The following is a 23,344-nucleotide window of genomic DNA, read 5'->3' as shown; positions in this document are numbered from 1 at the left end:
CTGACCCACAACCTTTAATAGATTGTGGTATGGGGAGCACACGGCCCACTCTACAGGTGTGGTACAGCAGAAATGGAAAAGTATTTTTTAAAGCAAAACAATGTTTATTCTATGAACTCAAGTTAACCTTTTTAAAACATACAGTGAACATCTTAGCAACCAGTAATTCAAATACAACCCCACAAAGAATACAACACTAAGTAATCCTTAAGCTGTCCTTTTAACGTCCATAAGACTTTAAAAACCTTTAAACAGAAGCACATCAGGTTAAAGTCACTACTGAGAGCAGTTATTAGTTTTAAATCACCAAAGGATCGATTTACAGTTTTTAGATTACAGAGAGAAGACTAATACCCCTTCTGGCTGTGACTGAAGCTATCCAGCTCTGAAAACGAAACTAAAACATACCCTGCAGCAAACAGCCTAAAACGAAAGTAAAATGCTGACAGATAGCCCAGCTCCACCCACACTCTAAAATCACTGATAAGCCCCCATTTCTTAAAGGCACATTTTTTAAACACCCATTTCTTAAAGGTACTCTCACATAACAGCGGAGTTTGCACATTCTCCCTGTGTCTGCATGGGTTTCCTCCGGGTGCTCCGGTTTCCTCCCACAAGTCCTGAAAGACGTGCTGTTAGGTGAATTGGATATTCTGAATTCTCCCTCAATGTGCCCGAACAGGCGCCGGAATGTGGCGACTAGGGGCTTTTCACAGTAACTTCATTGCAGTGTTAATGTAAGCCTACTTGTGACTTGGGGCAGCATGGTAGCCTTGTGGATAGCACAATTGCTTCACAGCTCCAGGGTCCCAGGTTCGATTCCGGCTTGGGTCACTGTCTGTGTGGAGTCTGCACGTCCTCCCCGTGTGTGCGTGGGTTTCCTCCGGGTGCTCCGGTTTCCTCCCACAGTCCAAAGATGTGCAGGTTAGGTGGATTGGCCATGATAAATTGCCCTTAGTGTCCAAAATTGCCCTTAGTGTTGGGTGGGGTTACTGGGTTATGGGGATAGGGTGGAGGTGTTGACTTTGGATAGGGTGCTCTTTCCAAGAGCCGGTGCAGACTCGATGGGCCGAATGGCCTCCTTCTGCACTGTAAATTCTATGATAATCTATGATAAAGATTACTATTATTATTAAAGTTCTCTGAAAGACATGGCTCATTGTGCCTCTTAATCGCAGCACTCCAGTATTCTTCCTGAGCACTGCTGAAATGTCCTAGGAAGGAAGGGGTTAATCAGACTGAAATCTGCTATTGTTTTACCGTGGTCTAATTGGGTTAGCTGAAGTTGGTTCATCTTAATTCAATCGTTCAGCTCCGGGGTCATTGCCTCTTTATCTGACATATTTAATTGATCCTTTAGGTGATCTTATAGAGGCCTATAAAATAATGAGGGTCATAGATAAGGTAGATCATTTCCCAAAGGGAGGGGAGTCTAAAACTAGAGGGAAGAGGTTTAAAGTGAGAGGGAAGAGATACAAAATGGTCCAGAGGGGTAATTCTTTCACACAGAGGGTGGGGGTGTCTGGAACGAGCCGCCAGAGGCAGCAGTAGAGGCGGGTACAATTTTGTCTTTGAAAAGCATTTGGGCAGTTTTATGGGTAAGGTGGGTATAGAAGGGTATGGGCCAAATGCGGGCAATTGGGACTAGCTTAGTGGTAAAATCTGGGCGGTGTATAAGTTGGGCCGAAGTATAAGTTGTAAACCTCTATGACTCTATGGCAACTGGGAATAGGCTATGAATGCTGCCCGTTCCACAACACTCAGATCCCGTGAACAAGTAAGATAAAAAAACTGCATTAATTCGCAGGCTGTCGACTGGTCTGTTGAACCTTTTCCTTACCTATGACAGTGGTGCCCAGGGAGAATGCTGGACATGCTACTCTGGCAGACCACGGAGGGCCGAGGAAGTACCCAACTGCAGAGCAAGTTCTGACTCTTTACCCCTCACGGGAGACCTTGAGGCATCTCTTCAAGATGATTGTTCCCATTAGGGATCAATTGTCTGGGCAGCAACAACGGAGCGGTCTGTCCCTGTGTTAGGATCGGACCAGATCCCAATTTATGTTCGGATACCAGACGGAAAACCCCAACAATGTGCAATTGTAAACTGTGAGGATAGATACATCACCCTAGGAATTATTCCACTGATAAATACGGATCTTTAAAGTTAAAACAAACTTTATTTTGAACAGTGTTAACTTCTGCCCTAAGCCTTCACTATAAATATTGATGTCGCACCCTACCCTCTCCACAGATGCTGTCAGATTCACCTGAGGAAGGAGCTGTGCTCCGAAAGCTAGTGATTCAAAACCTTGGATGATCAGCCATGATCGTGGTGAATAGCGGAGCAGGTTCGAAGGGCTAAAATGCCTCCTCCTGCTCCTATGTATGTATGTAAACCTGTTGGATTTTAATCTGGTGTTACATAATTCAGACAGTGAGGGAAGGCGTCAGTCTTTTCTTTAATCCAGGTTTATTCACAAGGCTACAGAGTACAGACACGCATTCCTCTGTTTTTGAACACCCATTTTTTGAAGTTTTTAAACTTGAAACTTCAACGGTTTCATGTTTGACTGATGGATTCTCCCTCATTGGTTCAGCTTTTAAATTCACCAAGAAAGGGTTAAGAGGACAGTGCTGATTGAACTTCCTGACTAAGAAATAGTTTCACTTTTATTCTAGGTGGTGGTGAGGATTAGTTACCCTGCTCTTTACAGAGTTGTTCAGAATTTGAGAAGAAAATAGCTGAAGGAGGATTGGGGTCACAGATGATCCCAGGAGACATCATTGTTTCTGCCGCAACATCAAAAACTTTTGCCAGGATTGGGTAAGTGGACACAAACAATATGGTTCAAGCTAAAGAACATGCAAATGTGCAGCCAAATTGTTCTGTGCAGCCTGTACACCGCGAGAGATGTGGAGGAACACATTTTTTTTTTTGTAAATGTTTTTTATTGGGTTTTTTGAACATAGTATATTTACAGGTGTACAGAAAGAAGTGGGAAAAAAATGAGAAGACAATAGAAATCAGATAAAAACAACCACGCTATTTAATTAGCAAAATCACGTAAATAATCTCTCAGTCGGTTTTCACTATTGTTGGCCGTTTGTCTCTGCTTCGGCCGTTCTTCCTCCTGTAGTGTGTTACTCTCTGTTGCTGTGTTCGTCATGGACATTGCCATTTCCTGTGCTCTCCTTCCAGTTCGTGTTCCCTTATCTTCCCCTCCCCACCCCCGGTTCCCCTCTATTGTCCTTTGCCCCCTGTCCTTCCTTCTCCTCCCCCCCTGCCCCCTCCCCTCCTTTCCCTCCCCATCCCCCCCTCTCCCTTCCTGTAGCTACCTTTTCTTTTCTATTGAGTTTGGCTACCCCATCTTGCACGGCTCCACCCCCCCTCCCCCGGGGTCTTTCCCTCCTTCCTTCTCTTTTCTCAGGTTTTGGCTACTTTCCCCTGGCTCTTGACTACTTTTTTTAAAAATAAATATATTTTATTAAAGTTTTTCGATCAAACAAAAATGTACCATTTTACAACTTTGTAATAATATATACATTGATCGTTTTTTAAAATAAATAATATGCTAACTAACGGCAACTGCCAACAACAAAATAAGAAACAACAGAAATAGTAACTAAAATAGTAACTTCGTAACATCTAATATAAATAACTAATATATAAACACACACATAAAACCCCTGAGGACCCAAATGAGCCCTCCCCCCCCTCCCCCCTGGGTTGCTGCTGCTACCTTTCCTATTTTCCCTTATCGCTCTGCGAGATAGTCAAGGAACGGTTGCCACCGCCTGGTGAACCCTTGAGCCGAACCTCTTAGTGCGTACTTTATCCGCTCCAATTTGATGAACCCTGCCATGTCATTGATCCAGGCCTCCACACTCGGGGGCTTAGCTTCTTTCCACATAAGTAGAATCCTTCGCCGGACTACGAGGGACGCAAAGGCCACAACATCGGCCTCTCTCGCCTCCTGCACTCCCGGCTCACCTGCAACCCCAAATATAGCCAACCCCCAGCCTGGTTCAACCCGGACCCCCACCACCTTTGAAATCACTTTTGCCACACCCACCCAGAACCCATGCAATACCGGACAGGACCAAAACATGTGGGTGTGGTTCGCCGGGCTTCCCGCGCATCTCCCGCACCTATCCTCCACTCCAAAAAATCTACTCAGCCTTACTCCAGTCATATGCGCCCTGTGTAGAACCTTGAATTGTATCAGGCTGAGCCTGGCACACGAGGACGAAGAGTTTACCCTACTTAGGGCATCTGCCCACAGCCCCTCCTCAATCTCTTCCCCCAGCTCCTCCTCCCATTTTCCCTTCAGCTCCTCTACCATTGTCTCCCCCTCGTCTCTCATTTCCCTATATATATCTGACACCCTACCATCACCCACCCATGCCCCCAAAATCACTCTGTCCTGGATCTCTTGCGCCGGGAGCTGCGGAAATTCCCTCACCTGTTGCCTCACAAATGCCCTCACTTGCATATAGCGAAATGCATTCCCAGGTGGCAACCCATATTTTTCTGTCAGTGCTCCCAGACTCGCGGACGTCCCGTCTAAGAACAAGTCCTTCAATTTCGCAATTCCTGCTCGCTGCCAAGATTTAAATCCCCCATCTATCCTTCCCAGGACGAACCTATGGTTGTTCCTTATCGGGGACCACACTGAGGCACCCGTCACTCCCTTATGTCGTCTCCACTGCCCCCAAATTTTCAGAGTTGCCACCACCACTGGGTTTGTGGTGTATTTTTTCGGGGAGAACGGTAACGGCGCCGTCGCCAGTGCTTTTAGACTAGTTCCCCTACAGGACGCCATCTCCAGTCTTTTCCACGCCGCTCCTTCCCCTTCCCTCATCCACTTACATATCATTGACACGTTGGCGGCCCAATAATAATCACTTAGACTCGGCAGTGCCAGTCCCCCTCTGTCCCTACTGCGCTGCAGGAACCCCCTCTTTACTCTTGGGGTCTTTCCAGCCCACACAAAGCTCATAATACTCTTGTCCACCTTCTTAAAAAAGGCCTTTGTAATCAGTACTGGGAGGCACTGGAACACAAAAAGAAACCTCGGAAGGACCAACATTTTAACCGCCTGCACCCTGCCCGCCAATGACAGGGGCGCCATGTCCCACCTCCTAAAGTCCTCTTCCATCTGCTCTACCAGTCGTGCCAAGTTAAGCTTATGCAAGATTCCCCAGTTCCTGGCCACCTGGATCCCTAAATACCGGAAATCCCTTGTTACCCTCCTCAAAGGTAAATCGTCTATTCCCCTGCCCTGTTCCCCGGGGTGCATCACAAACAGTTCACTCTTCCCCATATTCAATTTATATCCTGAAAATTCTCCAAACTCCCTGAGTGTCTGCATTATCTCAGGCATCCCCTCCACTGGGTCCGCGACATACAACAACAAATCATCCGCGTATAATGACACCCGATGCTCTTCTCCTCCTCTAAGTACCCCCCTCCACTTCCTAGAGCCCCTCAGTGCTATGGCCAGTGGCTCAATTGCCAACGCAAACAGTAACGGTGACAGGGGACATCCCTGTCTTGTACCCCTATGTAGTCGGAAGTGGTCAGATCATTGCCTATTTGTAATCACACTTGCCACCGGGGCCCTGTACAGGAGCTGAACCCATCTAATGAACCCCTCTCCAAATCCAAATCTCCTCAGTACTTCCCACAGGTAGTCCCACTCCACTCTATCAAATGCTTTCTCTGCATCCATCGCCACCACTATCTCCGCCTCCCCCTCCGGTGGGGGCATCATCACCACCCCCAGCAGCCTCCATATATTAGCACTCAATTGCCTCCCTTTAACAAACCCCGCTTGATCATCATGCACCACCCCAGGGACACAGTCCTCTATCCTCGTCGCCATCACCTTGGCCAAAAGCTTGGCATCTACGTTCAAGCGGGAAATAGGCCTGTATGACCCGCACTGCAGCGGGTCTTTGTCTCTTTTCAGGATCAGCGATATCGTCGCCTCCGACATCGTCGTGGGTAGTGTCCCCCTTTCCCTAGCCTCATTAAAGGTTCTCGTCAGAAGTGGGGCCAGCAAGTCCACGTATTTCCTATAGAACTCCACCGGGATCCCATTCCCTGCCTGCATGTTCCCAATTCCTTTTACCACCTCCTCCACCTCAATCTGCGCTCCCAGTCCTGTCATCTCCTGTTCCTCAACCTTCGGGGACTCCAGCTGGTCTAGGAAACGCATCATTCCCTCTTTCCCTTCCGGGGGTTGAGCCTTATATAGCTTCTCGTTAAATACCTTAAACACCCCGTTCACCCTCTCCGCTCCCCGTTCCATCTTTCCCTCCTCGTCTCAAACCCCTCCGATCTCTCTCGCCGCCCCCCTCTTCCTAAGTTGTTGGGCCAGCAGCCGGCTCGCCCTCTCTCCATATTCATACTGCACTCCCTGTGCATTCCTCCATTGTGCCTCCGCCTTACCCGTGGTCAACAAGTCAAAGTCCGTGTGCAATCTCCGTCTTTCCCTGTATAGCCCTTTATCTGGAGCCTCCGCATGTTGCCTATCCACCCTCAAAATCCCCCTCAACAATCTCTCCCTTTCTTTACCCTCTTGTTTCCCCTTATGGGCCCTTATGCCCTCTAACCACCGCCTTCAGCACCTCCCAGACCACTCCCACCTGGACCTCTCCGTCATCATTAATCTCTAGGTACCTTTCAATACATCCCCTCACCCTTACACATACCCCCTCGTCCGCCAACAGTCCCATATCGAATCTCCAGAGTGGGCGCTGTTCCTTTTCCTCTCCTACTTCCAGATCTACCCAATGTGGGGCATGATCTGAAATGGATGTTGCCGAATACTCCGTTCCTGCCACCTTCGGGATCAGCGCCCTTCCCAGGACAAAGAAGTTTATCCGGAGGTACACTTTGTGGACATGGGAGAAGAAGGAAAACTCTTTACTCCTTGGCCTAGTAAATCTCCAGGGATCCACTCCTCCCATCTGCTCCATAAAGCCCTTAAGCACCTTGGCCGCTGCCGGCCTCCTCCCGGTCCTAGATCTGGACCGGTCCAGCCCTGGGGCCAGCACCATGTTGAAGTCCCCCCCCCCCCCCATTACCAACTTTCCCATCTCCAGGTCCGGGATGTGCCCCAACATACGCTTCATAAAGTTCACGTCATCCCAGTTCGGGGCATATACATTCACCAGCACCACCGCCTCACCTTGCAATCTGCCACTCACCATCACGTATCTACCCCCACTGTCCGCCACTATTGTCTTCACGTCAAACAATACCCGTTTCCCCACCAGTATTGCCACCCCTCTATTTTTCGCATCCAAGCCCGAGTGGAATACCTGTCCCACCCATCCTTTTCTTAATCTGACCTGATCCGCCAGTTTCAGGTGCGTCTCCTGAAGCATGACCACGTCTGCCTTTAGCTTCTTTAGGTGCGCAAGTACCCTTGCCCTCTTAATCGGCCCATTCAACCCTCTCACGTTCCACGTGATCAACCGGGTTGGGGGGCTCTTTACCCCCCCCCCCCTCATCGACTAGCCATCCCCTTTTTTAGACCAGCTGCTCACCCGGTTCCCACGCACCCGCTTATCCCCCTGACGGCGCCCTCCCATCCCTCCCATACCATCCCGTAACAGCAGCAACCCAGTTAAACCCCCCCCCCCCCCGCTGGATCCCTCTCTAGCTTAGTTGCTCCCCCATATTGCTTCCGGAAGTCAGCTAACTCTGGCTGACCTCGGCTTCCCCCGTTTATCCTTAGCCTCCCATTATGTGAGGCCCCCTCCTTCATTTTTCCCGCCACAATTTCCATAGCGCAGGAACAAAGCCCGCGCTTCCCTCTCGGCCCCGCCCCTGATGGCGCAGCTCCCTCTCTCCTTCCCCCTCCCCTTCCCCACCGGCGCCCACATTTCTTCGTGTGTCCCCCCTTCGAGGGGAAAGAAAATTTTCCCCCATCTCATTCACAGTCCCTTACCACCACCTCACTACTTCATTTCAAACACTCTTTCTCCAACCTAGTCCAAATTCTCCTCTTCAATAAATGTCCACGCCTCTTCTGCCGTCTCGAAGTAGTGGTGTTTACCCTGGTATGTAACCCACAGTCTTGCCGGCTGCAACATTCCAAACTTCACTTTCCTCCTGTGGAGCACCGCCTTGGCCCGATTGAAACTCGCCCTCCTTCTCGCCACCTCCACACTCCAATCCTGATACACGCGGATCACCGCGTTCTCCCACCTGCTGCTCCATGTCTTTTTCGCCCATCTCAGGACCATCTCCCTGTCCTTGTAGCAGTGGAACCTCACCACTATTGCTCGAAGTATTTCTCCTGCCTTTGGTCTTCTCACGAGGACTCAATACGCTCCCTCCACTTCCAGGGGGCCCGTCGGGGCCTCAGCTCCCATTAAGGTGTGGAGCATCGTGCTCACATACGCCCCAACATCGGCTCCCTCTGCCCCTTCAGGAAGACCCAAGATTCTTAAGTTCTTCCTCCTCGAGCTATTTTCCAGGGCTTCCAGTCTCTCCATACACCTCTTATGCAGTGCCTCGTGCGTCTCCGTCTTCACCACCAAGCCCTGTATCTCGTCCTCATTTTCGGCAGCTTTTGCCTTCACTCCACGGAGCTCCATCTCTTGGGTCTTCTGCGCCTCCTTTAATCCCTCAATCGCCTGCAGCATCGGCGCCAGCACCTCCTTCTTGAGCTCCTCCACACATCGCCGGAGGAACTCCTTCTGTTCCAGGCCCCATACCAACTGGCCTCCCTCCACCGCCATCTTGCTTCTCACTTCCCTTCTTTGCCGCTGCTCCAGAGGATCCTCCGCAATCTGGCCACTATTATCTCTTCCGTCCATTCACATCCGGGGGGACTCCCTTCTATGTCGCCTCGCAGTGGGTTTAGCCTTCGAAAATTGCCGTTGGGGCTCCCGATAAGAGCCCAAAAGTCCGTTAAAACGGGAGGTGCCGAAACGTGCGACTTAGCTGGTCATCGCTGCACCCGGAAGTCGGCTCTTGGCTACTTGAGTATTCTTCTGCTTGTTCGTTGGCCACAAACCGTTCCCGGAACAGTTGGGTTAATGCCCCCCATGTTCTGAAGAAACCATCTTCCGACCCCCGGATGGCGAATTTGATTTTCTCCTTTGGAGAGATTCCGAGAGGTCGGACAGCCAGTCTGCAGCTTTGGGTGATGCTGCTGACCGCCAACCTAGCAGGATCCTACGGCGGGCGATCAGGGAGGCAAAGGCAAGGGAGTCCGCCCTCCACCCCAGGAATAGATCTGGCTGGTCTGATACCCCGAAGACCGCCACTTTCGGACACGGCTCCACCCTCACCCCCACCACTTTGGACATTGCCTCAAACAAGGCTGTCCAGTACCCAGCAAGTCTGGGGCAAGACCAGAACATGTGGGCGTGGTTGGCCAGGCCTCCTTGGCACCGTTCACATCTGTCCTCCACCTCTGGGAAGAACCGGGAAGAACCTACTCATTCAGGTTCTTGTTAAGTGGGCTCTATGTACCACCTTTAGTTGCATTAGTTTGAGTCTTGCGCATGTGGAGGTGGAGTTGACCCTATGCAGTGCTTCACTCCAGAGTCCCCACCCTATTTCAATCCCCGTACCAGCTGTGAATTCTGAATTCTCCCTCTGCGTACCCAAACAGGCGCAGGAATGTGGTGACTAGGGGCTTTTCACAGTAACTTCATTGCAGTGTTAATGTAAGCCTACTTGTGACAATAAAGGTTATTTATTTATTTTGAGCTCCCGGTGTTCCTCCCATTTCTCCCTTGTTGCGGCCAGCACGGTGTCAGCCCTCTCTACCAGTCGTTCGTACATGTCGCTACAGTTTCCTTTACCTAGAATGTTTGCGTCAAGTAACTCCTCTGGTAATGTCTGTCATGGTGGTCATGGGTACGTCCTTGTCTCCTTTCCCAGGATGTTGTAAAGCAGCAGGTGCCTTATTTCGTTGCCCCTAGCTAGCTGAAATCTCGCCGTCAGCTTGTCCAGTGTTGTGACCCTGCTGTTGGTGGTGGAGGAACACATTTGAACGGAAGTTAAAGAATGGTGCAAGAATTATAGAGTAGATTGTTACGACCACCCTGGGCTAGTGTGTGGTCAGTTTCAGCTCCCCTTGATCCGGAGTCGCAACTCAAGTGAAATGAGGGGAGTGATCCTGGGGCGTGACGGTGCGGTAAATCTCTTGAGAGCCTCTGGCAAGATTTACAACAGTCGTTAAGCCTCGCGAGATCTAACGAGGCATCGCGATCGGGATCTCCCCCCACTGAGAATGATCCAGATTTGCATATTCAAGTGACCAGTTAGACTCACTTGAGCATGTCTGCCCCAGAGTTACCCAAGGCGGAGGATCCGATGGTCTCGCCGAGGACACCCAAACGTGGACCAGGCGTAACGGCACTTGGGGGAGTCTCTCAGGCGATCGTGGGCCCCTGAGAGGTCGGGCACTGAGCAGGGTGATAACCTGGAACCCCTGATGCTAGACTATCAGGGGTACTGCCAGGGTGCCAGGCTATCAGGGATGCTGCCAGGGTACCAAGCTGGCACTGCCAGGCTATCAGGGCTGCCAGGGTGCCAGGCTGGCACTGCCAGGCTATATGGGGTGCCAGGTTGCCAGGCTGGCACTGCCAGGCTATTAGGGCTTCCAGGGTACCAGGCTGGCACTGCCAAGGTGCCTGGGTGGAATCTTGCCTGTGCTGAGGATCGGTCCCAGTGGAGCCCTGTCCTTGTGAGGGTATGGTGTGGGGGGCGGGGGGGGCTCAAGGACCCCTTAATTGGTAAATTGGGGGTGTCTGGGGATGCCAGGGAACACCCTGCTAAAAACACCCAAAAACTGTTTTTTCCCCCCATTAAATCACGCCCTCGATGTTATTTAAAAAAAACCGGGGTCCATGGCTGAGTCCAGTAAACCGTAGTCACCAGGTTTTTAACTTTAACACAAGTAACCTTTAATTATGTAACACGCATAATGCAAGACGTGGTTACTAAGTGTGTTGCTCAATACAATCAAGATCTGCCCGAAGCCCACACAGACACACTGCTGCATCATTACGCATCAAGTGATGCAGAACCAGCAGGAATATATTCCCAGATGCATGTTATCCCTCTTCCCTTATATCATCAGTGCAATGACAACAATTAACATTTATACAACAGATCCACTTGTGTATTATTTCTATACAATTCAATCAGACAGTCTCTGGTGGACATCTATTCCTTTTTGGTAGAATTTGGAGTTCTTGAACTTGGTCGCTTGCGACCTCAGTAGTGTCCTCGTTCCTTTCTGTATTTGGTACTTCTTGAGTCGATGTTTCAGTATCTGTCACTATAGACATTGAAAAGTCCTCAGACACACAATCTGAACTCGCCACTGTCTCTGGCCTCTGTTCCAAAGTATTGCTCTCTACATTTTTCAAAAGAGGAACCTCTTCAGAGGTTTCTGCAAATTCACTTCTTGCAGCAAGTAGAACGATGATGCCAAACTCTTTCATCGTCCGTCTGTCCGGGTGTGTGATATTGGACCTGTCTTTGCTGGGATCACAGCAGGTAGCCATTTCTCGTTGGTGGTGTAGCTCCTGCCAACACTCGCTCTCCCTGGCTGAATACTCGCCTTTTAGAGTTTTTCTCCCTCTCAACAATTTGTTATTGTCGTTTGACAATCTCTGAAGTATCAGGCGGAGTTAACAAATTAAACTGTGTTCGTAGTCACCTCTTAAAGAACAGCACTGCCGGGGAACTTTACATGGCAGTATGTACAGTGTTCCGATAAGATATTAGAAATTTGTTCACTCTTCTTGATAATGTCCCATGGTCCTTCGACGCTTTGACAGACTGCTTTAATGATTTCACAAAACGTTTGACCAATCCATTCATAGCTGGATGATATTGAGCTGACTTGATATTTGTATACTGTACCCTTGCAAGTAATCCTCAAACTTCTTCAACGTAAACTATGCACCATCATCACTGACAATCTGCTCTGGTGTTTCGGATCTTGCAAATATTTCATCTAGTTTCTCAATGGTCTGCTCACTCATCATTGACTTCATTATTATAACTTCTGGCCATTTTGAATGCGCGTCCACAATCACCAAGAACAGGTGGCCCTCCAGTGGACCAGCATAATCGATGTTGTTAAGAAGGCATACGGTGTGTTAGCTTTTATTGGTAGAGGGATTGAGTTTCGGAGCCATGAGGTCATGTTGCAGCTGGGCTCAACAGCTGGCTTGTAATGCAGAACAAGGCCAGCAGCACGGGTTCAATTCCCGTACCAGCCTCCCCGAACAGGCGCCGGAATGTGGCGACTAGGGGCTTTTCACAGTAACTTCATTGAAGCCTACTTGTGACAATAAGCCACGATTATTATTATTATTATTATACAAAACTCTGGTGTGGCCGCATTTGGAGTATTGCATGCAATTCTGGTCGCCGCATTATAGGAAGGATGCGGAAGCATTGGAAAGGGTGCAGAGGAGATGTACCAGAATGTTGCCTGGTATGGAGGGAAGATCTTATGGGGAAAGGCTGAGGGACTTGAGGCTGTTTTCGTTAGAGAGAAGAAGGTTAAGAGGTGACTTAATTGAGGCATACAAGATGATCAGAGGATTGGATAGGGTGGACAGTGAGAGCCTTTTTCCTCGGATGGTGATGTCTAGCACGAGGGGACATAGCTTTAAATTGAGGGGAGATAGATATAAGACAGATGTTAGAGGTAGTTTCTTTACTCAGGGAGTAGTAAGGGCGTGGAATGCCCTGCCTGCAACAATAGTGGACTCGCCAATACTAAGGGCATTCAAATGGTCATTGGACAGACATATGGACGATAAGGCAATAGTGTAGATGGGTTTTAGAGTGGTTTCACAGGTCGGCGCAACATCGAGGGCCGAAGGGCCTGTACTGCGCTGTAATGTTCTATGTTCTATGTTCTATGTATTCTCTGCCATGGCTGTTTCGGCCATTCCCACAGATGTAATGGTTGTAATGGTTGAGTGTTCCTTAGTTTGGGACAGGATTAGCATTGCCCAACTTTTTCTTCAATTTGAGCATCTAATCCTGGCCACCAAAAATAACTGCGTGCTAATTCCCTCATCCTCACCACACCAGGATGTCCATCGTGCAGTTGGTCAAGGACTCTACTCCGTAAGCATTGAGGAATAATCACAAGGATTCCCCACAACAGAACTCCATTCTCTCCTGTCAACCCAAGTCTTCATGTGATGTAGGGTGTGAGGTCTGGATTTTTCTGGCGAACATCTGACAGAGCTCCTTTTCAGACCACGTCCATCACCTTCCCTATCACTGGATTGGTTCTTCTATATATATATATCTCCTTGAATTTGAGATGAAGTCACAGGTACACCATCCACGAGTGAGAAATACAAAATATTGACGAAATGTTCTTCTGGGTCACACTATAATCAAAGTAGGGTAACTGAACATTGCAAATTTTCAGTTCATCAGGGATGGCCAACATGGATTTATGACAGATAGGTCATGCATGACAAACTTCACTGAATTTTTTGATGAGGTGACTAAGGTAGTGGCTAGTAAGAGTGCGTGAAGGCCTGGAGGCATAATGTGCGAGATGACTTCACCAACACCATGGGATGAGGCACCACAAGCTAATTGCAACTTAAATTTGGATTATAATGAAACTAACAGCTCTGACTTCAGTAAAAAAAGTCATTCACTTCATTGTTTGCATTCTCACATTCTTCTGACCAGTTCCATGTCAGTTTGACACATAGAAAAATGTATAAAGGTTTCAATCGTGTTGTTAATTTCGGAATAAATTTCGGAATAAATAAAGAATTGATCAATCCTGAAAACGACCTTAATTGTGTCATATTTGAGGATGTGGTGCTTCTAAGATTGCTGACATTTTCTTCGGTTCCTTGTGTAAGCTATCTTTGTTGATGACACAACCTAGATAGTTTATGGATGACTTCTACTACGATCTTATGGAGGCCTACTAGATTGAAACCTGGCATGAGCGGGTTGTTTTATGAGGAAAGGTCAGACAAGCTGGGATTGTTTCCACTGGAGTTTAGAAGGGTGAGGGGTGACTTGATTGAGGTTTGTAAGATCCTGACGGTCTTGACAAGGTGGGTGTAGAAAGGATGTTTCCTCTTGTGGGGGAGTCCAGAACTCGGGGGTCCTGTATTACAATTGAGGGTCACACTATGGGACAGAGATGAGGAGAATTTCTTTTCTCCCAGAGGGGCTGTGCGACTCGGGAACTCTGCCTCAGAGGGCACTCGGGCGGGGGTCGCTGAATAATTTTAAGATGCAGGTAGATAGATCCTTGTTAGACAAGGTCATCTGGGACTGTGGTGTCTTTACTTTACATATTGAACTCAGAATTCTGTCTCTCTCTCCACAGATGCTGCCAGACCCGAGAAGTTTTTCCAGCACTTTCTGGTTTATTTTGTTTCAGATTTCCAGCATCCCCAGTATTTTGCTTTCGTTTTAACAAATTGCTGTTGTTTGTGTTTTAGACGTTGATCACGGACCATTCAATCCAAGTGACTTCAAACAGCTGTCATCAAGATTTTCATCCACCTTGGGATTCACAGTATCCTGAATTTTATTTGATAAACCTGATTTTTTACTGTCCTGGCTTGAGACAATTCACACCTCTTTATCCTGGGGTTACCCCTATCTCTGGATCTGTAAAGACTTAATTACCTGCAAATGCTCGCATTCTAAGCATTGTCAGGCATCTTTGAATTTGTCTATATATATCTTTCTGGAACCTACCTCTTCATTCACCTGAGGAAGGAGCAGCGCTCCGAAAGCTAGTGTTTGACACGAACCTGTTGGACTTTAACCTGGTGTTGTAAGACTTCTTACTGTGCTCACCCCAGTCTGGCATCTCCACATCCTGATTTTTTAAATATGGGGAACAAGGTTTCAGTGTCTGAAATAGACGACGCTGCAGGGAAACTGTATGAGAAGATGACGGCTAAGGGAGCGTACGGACAAGTCAGAAAAAGCTGGGAGGTCACAAAGGTGTTTGTGACAAAAGCAACATTGGGAGTTGTATCAAAAATAACTACATTCTTATCAAAATGCAAGTTCCCCCTGGCTGCTGCAATTGGTGCGGTAGGTGGAGTCGGAGTGGCATTGTTGATTGGGTGTATTGTTGCAGACCGACTTGTAAATGAACCTGAAGACATCAAATTAGTCGTTGAAACTGCAATCCGCAAAGTGTTCATCGAGGAAAAGGCCCACAAAATCTGTAGCACGATTAATGCTTACCAAAATCGCCGCCGGATATTTGCAAATAACAAACAGAAATGTTGTGAAGAGCTTATAAAATATGAAAGGAAGCTGTTCAACCAGCTACAGCTGTTCAGTGACATTATGCGCAAGGAGCCCCAAAACGCCACAGTGCTAAATTTGTATGCCTGGCTGAAAAGTGCCCGATGTCACCTGGAAATGTTTTCTGAAATGGTTCACTTTGGGGTTAGCGACGCGGGGGAGTTGCGGAGAGCAGCGGAAATGCACTGCAGTACGCTGACTCCGCTGGTAGCTGCAGTTAAGGATCAGAAAGCTAAAGTCATTAGGTTGATTCCTTTGCTTTTTGGCATCAGGCTGACAGACAAGGAAGTGGGTCAGTCTGTTATCATATTTCATCCTTGTTCAAACACAGATGCTATTAAGGATAAATACCTGACACTCGTGTTTAATGAACAAGTTAAAAGTGCAGAGGAAGAGTTTAAATCCCTTGTGGCTGATTTTCAAAAGAATTCCTGTGCCACATTACTGGAGGATCACCAGAGAGTTTCCCTATGGTTTGCATGCAAGAGAGCATTTTGCAATTTATTTAGGACCAGTGGAGGGAACATGAAAGCTACTCACAGCTAATTAACAATTCCTGAAGGAACTTGAGGGCCGTCCGGTTGGGAATTGAACTGTTAAACTTTATTCTGCTGCATGTTTACGACACAAAGGGCCAGTCCAAGTCTATCAGTCCTTTTTTTCTCCCTTTCCCAGGACATTTCATAGAATCCCTACAGTGCAGAAGAATGCCATTTGGCCCATCAAGTCTGCACTGACCCTCTGAAAGAGCATCATACCCATGTCGACTCCCCCGCCCTCTCCCCGTATCCCCGCAACCTAACCTGTACATCCCTGGTCACTAAAGAGCAATTGAGCACGGCCAATCCACTAACCTGTACACAGATAATTTAATCTCTATTTACACTGCTTCTCATCAAAGAACAACCCCCTCATCCCAGGGAAAAATCTAGTGAACCTTCGCTGTACCACCTCCAACGCAAGTACATCCTTTCTTAAATGTGGAGACCACAACTTCACCCAATATTCCAGATATATCTCACCAAAGCTCTGTCCTGTAAGCAGGACATCTTTATTCTTGTTCTCCAATTCACCTGCAATAAAGGCCAACATACCATTCACCTTCCTAATTTCTTATTGCACATGCATGCTAAATTTCTGCGTTCCTGACACACGACCGCACCCAGGTCCCTCTGAACATCAACACTTACAATTTTCACACCTTTTTAAAAATTATTTTGCTTTTCTAGTCTTATGGCCAAAATATATAACTTTACTCTTCCCTACATTTGAATCCATCTGCCACCTTGTTGTCCCCTCACTTAACCTGTCTATATCTACTTGAAGCCTCTCTGTGTCCTCCCCACAGCTCACCTCCCCACCTAGCTTGGTATCATCAGAAAGCTTAACAAGTCTAAGGACTTTTTACTGACTGTCTCTTTATCTAAGTCATTTAGATAGATTGTAAATAGCTGAGGCCCTGATGGAGTCCAGTATAATTCATAGTTTTATTCATATAGGTGCTAGTTGAATGCATGTAGCTAAGAGGTAAACATATTAAAAGTGTCTTGACTGTGGGAATCCAGTCATTGTCTCATATAATGAATTAACCATTGTATTCCAGTGTATTCAGCAATAAGAATAGGGGCAGCACGGTAGCCTTGTGGATAGCACAATTGCTTCACAGCTCCAGGGTCCCAGGTTCAATTCTGGCTTGGGTCACTGTCTACGGAGTTTGCACATCCTCCTCGTGTGTGCGTGGGTTTCCTCCGGGTGCTCCGGTTTCCTCCCACAGTCCAAAGATGTGCGGGTTAGGTGGTATTGGCCATGATAAATTGCCCTTAGTGTCCAAAATTGCCCTTAGTGTTGGGTTGGGTTGGGTGGGGTTACTGGGTTATGGGGATAGGGTGGCGGTGTTGACCTTGGGTAGGGTGCTCTTTCCAAGAGCCGGTGCAGACTCGATGGGCCGAATGGCCTCCTTCTGTACTGTAAATTCTATGACTATGATAAGAATGTATTGTTCTCTGTCGAATCAACTAATCAGTTCTAGCAAGGTCTCCGGGCCAAGCTGTGTAAGATGGAAAGCGTGATAAACATATCCAGTGGTTTTCCTAAGACTGCGCACGCAAAATCTCAGCTAGTTTAGATAGGCCCCAGTCAATCATAAGTAATGTCGATATGTTTGATTAACAAATCATCCTCTAAGTAACAGACATTAATTTGAACAAACCAGGAGGTATCAGCTGAGAATTAGAAGCCAATGAAAGTAAATGAGGGATTAAACCAGAGATAAGAATTCCCTTAAAAGTAGGACCTTCTGGTCAAGGACTTTGTTCCTGAATTCTTGAATCATCTGTCTGCTTGTTTATGTTTAAAGTGATTTATTTTTGTGCTTTATGCTTTTTGCCATGCGTTTGACCTTTTTAATGTATTATTTGATACTTTGTTTCTAAGTTTCTATTCAGTTCTTATTCAAGTGTGTAATCAGCAATAAAGTTGTACTTTTGACACCTCCCACCAACCGGTCTACCGATTCTTATTAGAAGGTAAAATAAGTGTCTCTACAGGCCCCAACTCTGGGGCTTGTGGCTCTTCATTGGTCACTGCCTAGTGTCACGGTGATGTGTCATGTGTAACGTGGACAATTAATCGTTAGTTCTTTCAACTGGCGTGAGGCCTTGGGATGCTTTTCTGAAGAAAAATAAACAACTGGAACTGCAAAGGAACTGGGCAGGATTTTCCAGCCCGGCCTACTGCGGGGATGGTCTGAGCCCACTGTAAGTCCATGGACTGTTGGCTGGCCGGCCGCATTCTCACGGAAGATCCCAGCACTGCGGGGCCGAAAGGACCCGGCCACTGTGTTTTTAAATGGCTGCAGAAGTCACCTGATCTACAAATTAGCCAACATACCACCATGATCCAAACGTGAATGAATACAGGATGTGTCTGGACAGTTTGTCTCAAGGGCCTCAGACCTTTTATTGTCGGGACTCTCTGCAAAGGATGAGGGGAATGGGCTACTAAACTTCATGGCTTCTGAAATTCCAGGGGAAAAGGAGTCCCAATGCAACCCATTATGCAAGGAGGGTGTGCTCAGGATCCCCACATGTGATAAACTATGATTATAAGCTTGCCTGCTGGCTACAGAAATGGAGTAGGCCGCAGAAAATAACACCCATCCAGAATTGCAGAACGTAACATCTCTCTCTCTCGCTCCCTGCTATTCTCAAGTTTGGGGCCCCATTGCTGTTACATTTTGGAATGTATCACAGAGATAGAGAAGCGGAACCAAAAGCAACTTCAAGCGTCATAATATCCGCTTTGCAAAAAGGCCGATTGCAATTTAAAAGAGACAATCTCAAGCAAAAATAACCCGCTGACATTGGCTGCCACACCATGAATTTCAAGACCACCAAAGGAATGTCAGAACATAAATATTTTTTCTTTCTCATCACGATGAATGCAAGAATTTCACATATATTGTATTATAAGTATTTGGTGCAGTAAGGATCAAAGCCTGGGTTAATAGTGCTTTTAAATAATCGTGGGTTGAAAGATTTTGGGAGCCCGGGGTGCAATTAAATATCATAAATACATGGTTAGGTGATGTAATTACCAGGAGGCGCCACGGTATCAGACCTTTTGCAGAAAAGCAGTGTTAATTGGAGATATGAGCAGAGCAGAAGTCAAGCATCTCAGTTCCGTTAAAAGATACGTCTGTAGACAAATTAGCAGTTTCTTTCCAAGCAGTTCAGAAGAGTGTGTTTGGAAGTTGAGCTGAAACAAGCTGAAGCAGCTTCTGAAGAAATACAACCAGAGTTTCTGCATGGTTCTGGCAGGATTCAGATTTTTTTTTTAAAGCAGTGTCAAAAGATCGCTCTTTCTCAAAGAACAGCTCTGTAAAGCAGGTTTCTTGAGTGCCAACTGTATTTAAAAGTGGATTGAGAGCTTTGTTTTTGTTGCTTGAGGGGGAATAAAGACTGCAGTTAAGGGTTAATGTATTCACTGCATTATTTGCACTGATTTGCATTATTTAAGGGATAATTCTAAGCTATTTTCTGGTGTGATGTTAAAGATATTTTAATACTGCATTAGTGATAAGGTTTGTTTTAATCTACAATATCCCAATTTGTTCATGAAAACACTCCTGGAGCGAGGCATCCTTTCCTCACAATAAAATTAAAGTAACATATTGGGGATCCTAGCAACTGTTGAGGTCTGGTCTGGGTTTGTCATACTTGTGGGCCGGGATTCTTTGAGCCCGCGCCGGGTCTGAGAATCACCGGGGGGCACGAAATTGCTGCCACGCCGCACCAACGCTGGGCCGCCAATTCTCTGGCAACCGGAGAATCGGCAGCAATTGCGTCCACGCGGTCGCCACGGCGCCCGTCGGGGGCCGCCGAAATAGGTTCCCGTGGCGCTTCTCCGCGGGCGTCGGGCCGAACTCCCGCCGAGTCCCGCTGGTGTGGTTCAAACCTGCTACCACCCGGCGGGAGCGCGGACCCGTGGCCGCTAAGGACGGCCTGGTGGGGGTGCAGGGGGATCTGACTCGGGGGGGGGGGCCTCCACGGGGTCCAGGCCCGCGATCGGGGACTTCCGATTACCTCCTTCCGCACAGGCCCGCTGTTCGGTCCCCGACATGTTGCTCTGTGCGGCCGCGGAGACGGCAACCATGCGCATGCGCCGCCACAGAGACGGCTGGGGCGCACATGCCCAGACCCGCGCCGGCCGTGCAGGGCCACCTTTTGGCCCCGGAGCAGCGTGCGGCACTCCGCCGCTGTTCTAGCCCCCTAGAAAACACAGAATTACTGGGCCAGGAGGCCCGTTGACGCCGGTGCACACCACTCCGGTGGTTACGCCGGCGTCAATACTTGGCTGGGATTTCAGAGAATCCCGGCCATGGACTTTAACCACAACTTTGTAAAAATTCGAACTTCTATATAAGGACAGGGGGCAACAGTTACCTGGGAACACCACCACCTTGAGGTTCCTATCCAAGTCACGCCCCATCCTGACTTGGAAATAAATTGCCGTTCCCTCATGACGCTGGGTCAAAATCCTGAAATTCCCCTCCCCAACAGGACTGTGGGTGTACCTACACCGTGTGGTCTGCAGCGGTTCAAGAAGGCAGCTCACCACCACCATCTTCTGAAGGGCAACTAGGGATGGGCAATAAACGCTGACCTAGTCATTGATCCTCACGTCCCATAAATGTAATTTTAAAGAACCAACCTCAGGATTGGAAAAGTGAGAGATTTGTGCACGCTGCCCAGATTTGGTTGTAACACTGCCAACTTGAAAATGACCTCTTTACACCCACTCACTACATTCTATCCATTAACCAATTATCTATCCATGTTAATATATTACCCCAACTTCATGAGCCCACATCGTGCCTATTAACCTTTACTGTGGCATCCTATCGACTTTTGGAAATCTAGGTATACTGCATCCACTGGTTCCCCTTTATCTACCCTAATTACATCCTGAAAAACTCTATTGAATTCATCCAACAGAATTTCTCTTTAGTAAAACCAAGTGACTTGTTCTAATCATATTATGCATTGTTTTTTTTATCCAATTAAGAGGCAATTTAGCAAGGCCAATCCACCCACCCTGCACTTCTTTGGTTTGTGGGGGTGAGACCCATGCAGACATGGGGAGAATGTGACCCGGGCCGGGATCGAACCCGGGTCCTCAGCACCATGAGACAGTGCTAACCACTATGCAACCGCGCCACCCTTTCTAAGTGCATTGTTAAGAGTTCTTCAGTGATAGATTTCAGTGCTTTCTCAATGACTGACGTTAGGTTAACTGACCTGCCGTTCCCTGTTTTCTCTCTCCCCCCTTTCATGAAAAGCGGCGTAACCTTTGCAACTTCCAACCTGACTATGCCAGAATCTGCAGAATTTTGGAAATCATACTCAGTACATCCACTAACTCTGCCGCTCTCTCTTTTCAAACCCTAAAGCAACCATCAGGTACTGGGGCTTTGTCAGATATTAGTCTCTTAAATTTCTCTAATACTTTATCTCTGTTGATATTAATTTCCTCACTCTTTTTAGCCCCAAGGTCACTGTCTATTTGTGCTGTGAAATTTGTCTCTTCTACTGTGAAGACAGACACAAATCGTTTGTTCAGTGCCTCTGCCATTTCCACATTCCCTATGATAATTTCTCCTTCACTGCTTCCAAGGAACCAATGTTTACTTTAGCTACTCTCTTCCTTTCAGCTCTTAACATCTGTTTTTATTGTTAAGAGTTCTTCAATAATAGTTTTTGGTTACTTTTCTCTCATTGTTAGACCCAGAATGAAAGAGACTTTCACCAGGCGTCTGTCAATAAACTCAGAATGATTGATTTATTATAAACAAAACATGTTTTCACAGGTTTTCACAGATTGCAAGAAATGGTTAGCATACAATTGTACTCTGGCAGTTTAACCAGCTATCCCTTTTATAAAATATCCCAGCACCGTGTGCACACACACACACACACACTGGACAAACAGATTGGGTCTCTGCAGAGATGAGTTTTGGAGATTGGGATGCATACAAAAAAGGATAACATTCAGAAGGTTTTGACACTGTCTATCTGGAGCTCCCTCATGTGAAGACGGCCCCCCAGGCCCAGTAGAAGTCCGCAGCCTTGGTGCAGAGGAGAATATCGAGCTGGATTAATTCTTCTTGTTTCTTAGAGACAGGATTTACTCACACTCGGAAACAATGGGACTCATTAGTGATGGACAGCATGGTTTTGTGAAGGGAAGGTCGTGCCTCATTAATTTGATCGAGTTTTTCGAGGAAGTGATAAAGAGGATAGATTAGGGAAAGGCAGTAGATGTTGTATATATGGACTTCAGTAAAGCCTTTGACAAGGTACCTCATGGTAGACTGGTACCAAAGGTGAAGTCACATGGGACCAGAGGAGAGCTGGCAAGTTGGATACAGAACTGGCTTGGGCACAGAAGACAGAGGGTAGCAATAGAAGGGTGCTTTTCTGAATGGAAGGCTGTGACTGGCGGCATTCCACAGGGATCAGTTCTGGGGCCTTTGTTGTTTGTGGTGTATATAAATGATTTGGAACAAAATGTAGCTGGTCTGATGAGTAAGTTCGCAGACGACACAACAATTGGTGGAGTTGCGGATAGTGAAGAGGACTGTCAGAGGATACAGCAGGATATAAACTGGGTGGAGTCTTGGGCAGAGAAATGGCAGATGGAGTTTAATCTGGACCTGTGTGAGGTAATGCACTTTGGAAGGCCCAATGCATGTAGGAACTACAGAGTAAATGGTACAACTCTTGCGAGTATTGACAGGCAGAGAGATCTGGGCGTGCATGTCCACCGATCACTGAAAGTGGCAACACATATGGATAAGGTGGTCAAGAAGGTATACGGCATGCTGGCCTTCATCGGTCGGGGCATCGAATATAAAAATTGGCAAGTCATGTTGCAGCCGTATAGAACCTTAGTTAGGCCTCATTTGGAATATTGTGAACTATTCTGATCGCCACACCACCATAAGGATGTGGGTGCTTTGGAGAAGGTACAGAAGCGGTTTACTAGGATGTAGCCTGGTATGGAGGGCATTAGCTATGAGGAGAGGTTAGATAAACTCGGTCTTTTCTCACTGGAACAACGGAGGTTGAGAGGCGAGCTGATAGAGGTCTACATGATTATGACTGGCATGGACAGAGTGGATAGTCAGATGCTCTTTGCTAGGGTAGGAGAGTCAAGTACTGGGGGACATAGGTTTAAAGTGCGCGGGGAAAAGATGTGCGAGGCACGTTTTTTACACAGAGGGTGGTAAATATATGGAACGTGCTGTCATGATATTCAAACACACACATCATGATAGACACACCAACAGACAAATCAGAACACACAACACCACAACCAATGACAGACAAGGACAGGGACAGTATAAAAGGACAAACACGACACCTGGTGGCCAGTAGAGCTGGAGACCAGGACAAGGACAGGACCTGTTACACTACACACTCAGGGAGACACCACGTGCAGAGTATCCAGACCGAATTGTAGATAGCA

At 47.4% G+C, this 23,344-nt stretch overlaps 1 protein-coding gene across 1 annotated transcript; it reads left to right on the top strand.

Moving 5' to 3' along the window:
* The first annotated feature begins 2,688 nt into the window (after nt 1-2,688).
* Nucleotides 2,689-17,798, top strand: LOC140403896 (uncharacterized). The gene is made up of 2 exons (XM_072492118.1): nt 2,689-2,827; nt 14,491-17,798. Exon 2 carries the CDS (start codon nt 14,891-14,893, stop codon nt 15,860-15,862), a length of 972 nt encoding a protein of 323 aa, XP_072348219.1. The 5' UTR covers nt 2,689-2,827; nt 14,491-14,890; the 3' UTR covers nt 15,863-17,798.
* Nucleotides 17,799-23,344: the final 5,546 nt, after the last annotated feature.

The sequence above is a fragment of the Scyliorhinus torazame genome, chromosome 29 (assembly GCF_047496885.1).
Source record: "Scyliorhinus torazame isolate Kashiwa2021f chromosome 29, sScyTor2.1, whole genome shotgun sequence".
NCBI classification, from domain to species: domain Eukaryota; kingdom Metazoa; phylum Chordata; class Chondrichthyes; order Carcharhiniformes; family Scyliorhinidae; genus Scyliorhinus; species Scyliorhinus torazame.
The sequence above is the reverse complement of the archived record's forward strand: the minus strand, read 5'-3'. Positions and strand labels throughout refer to the sequence as shown.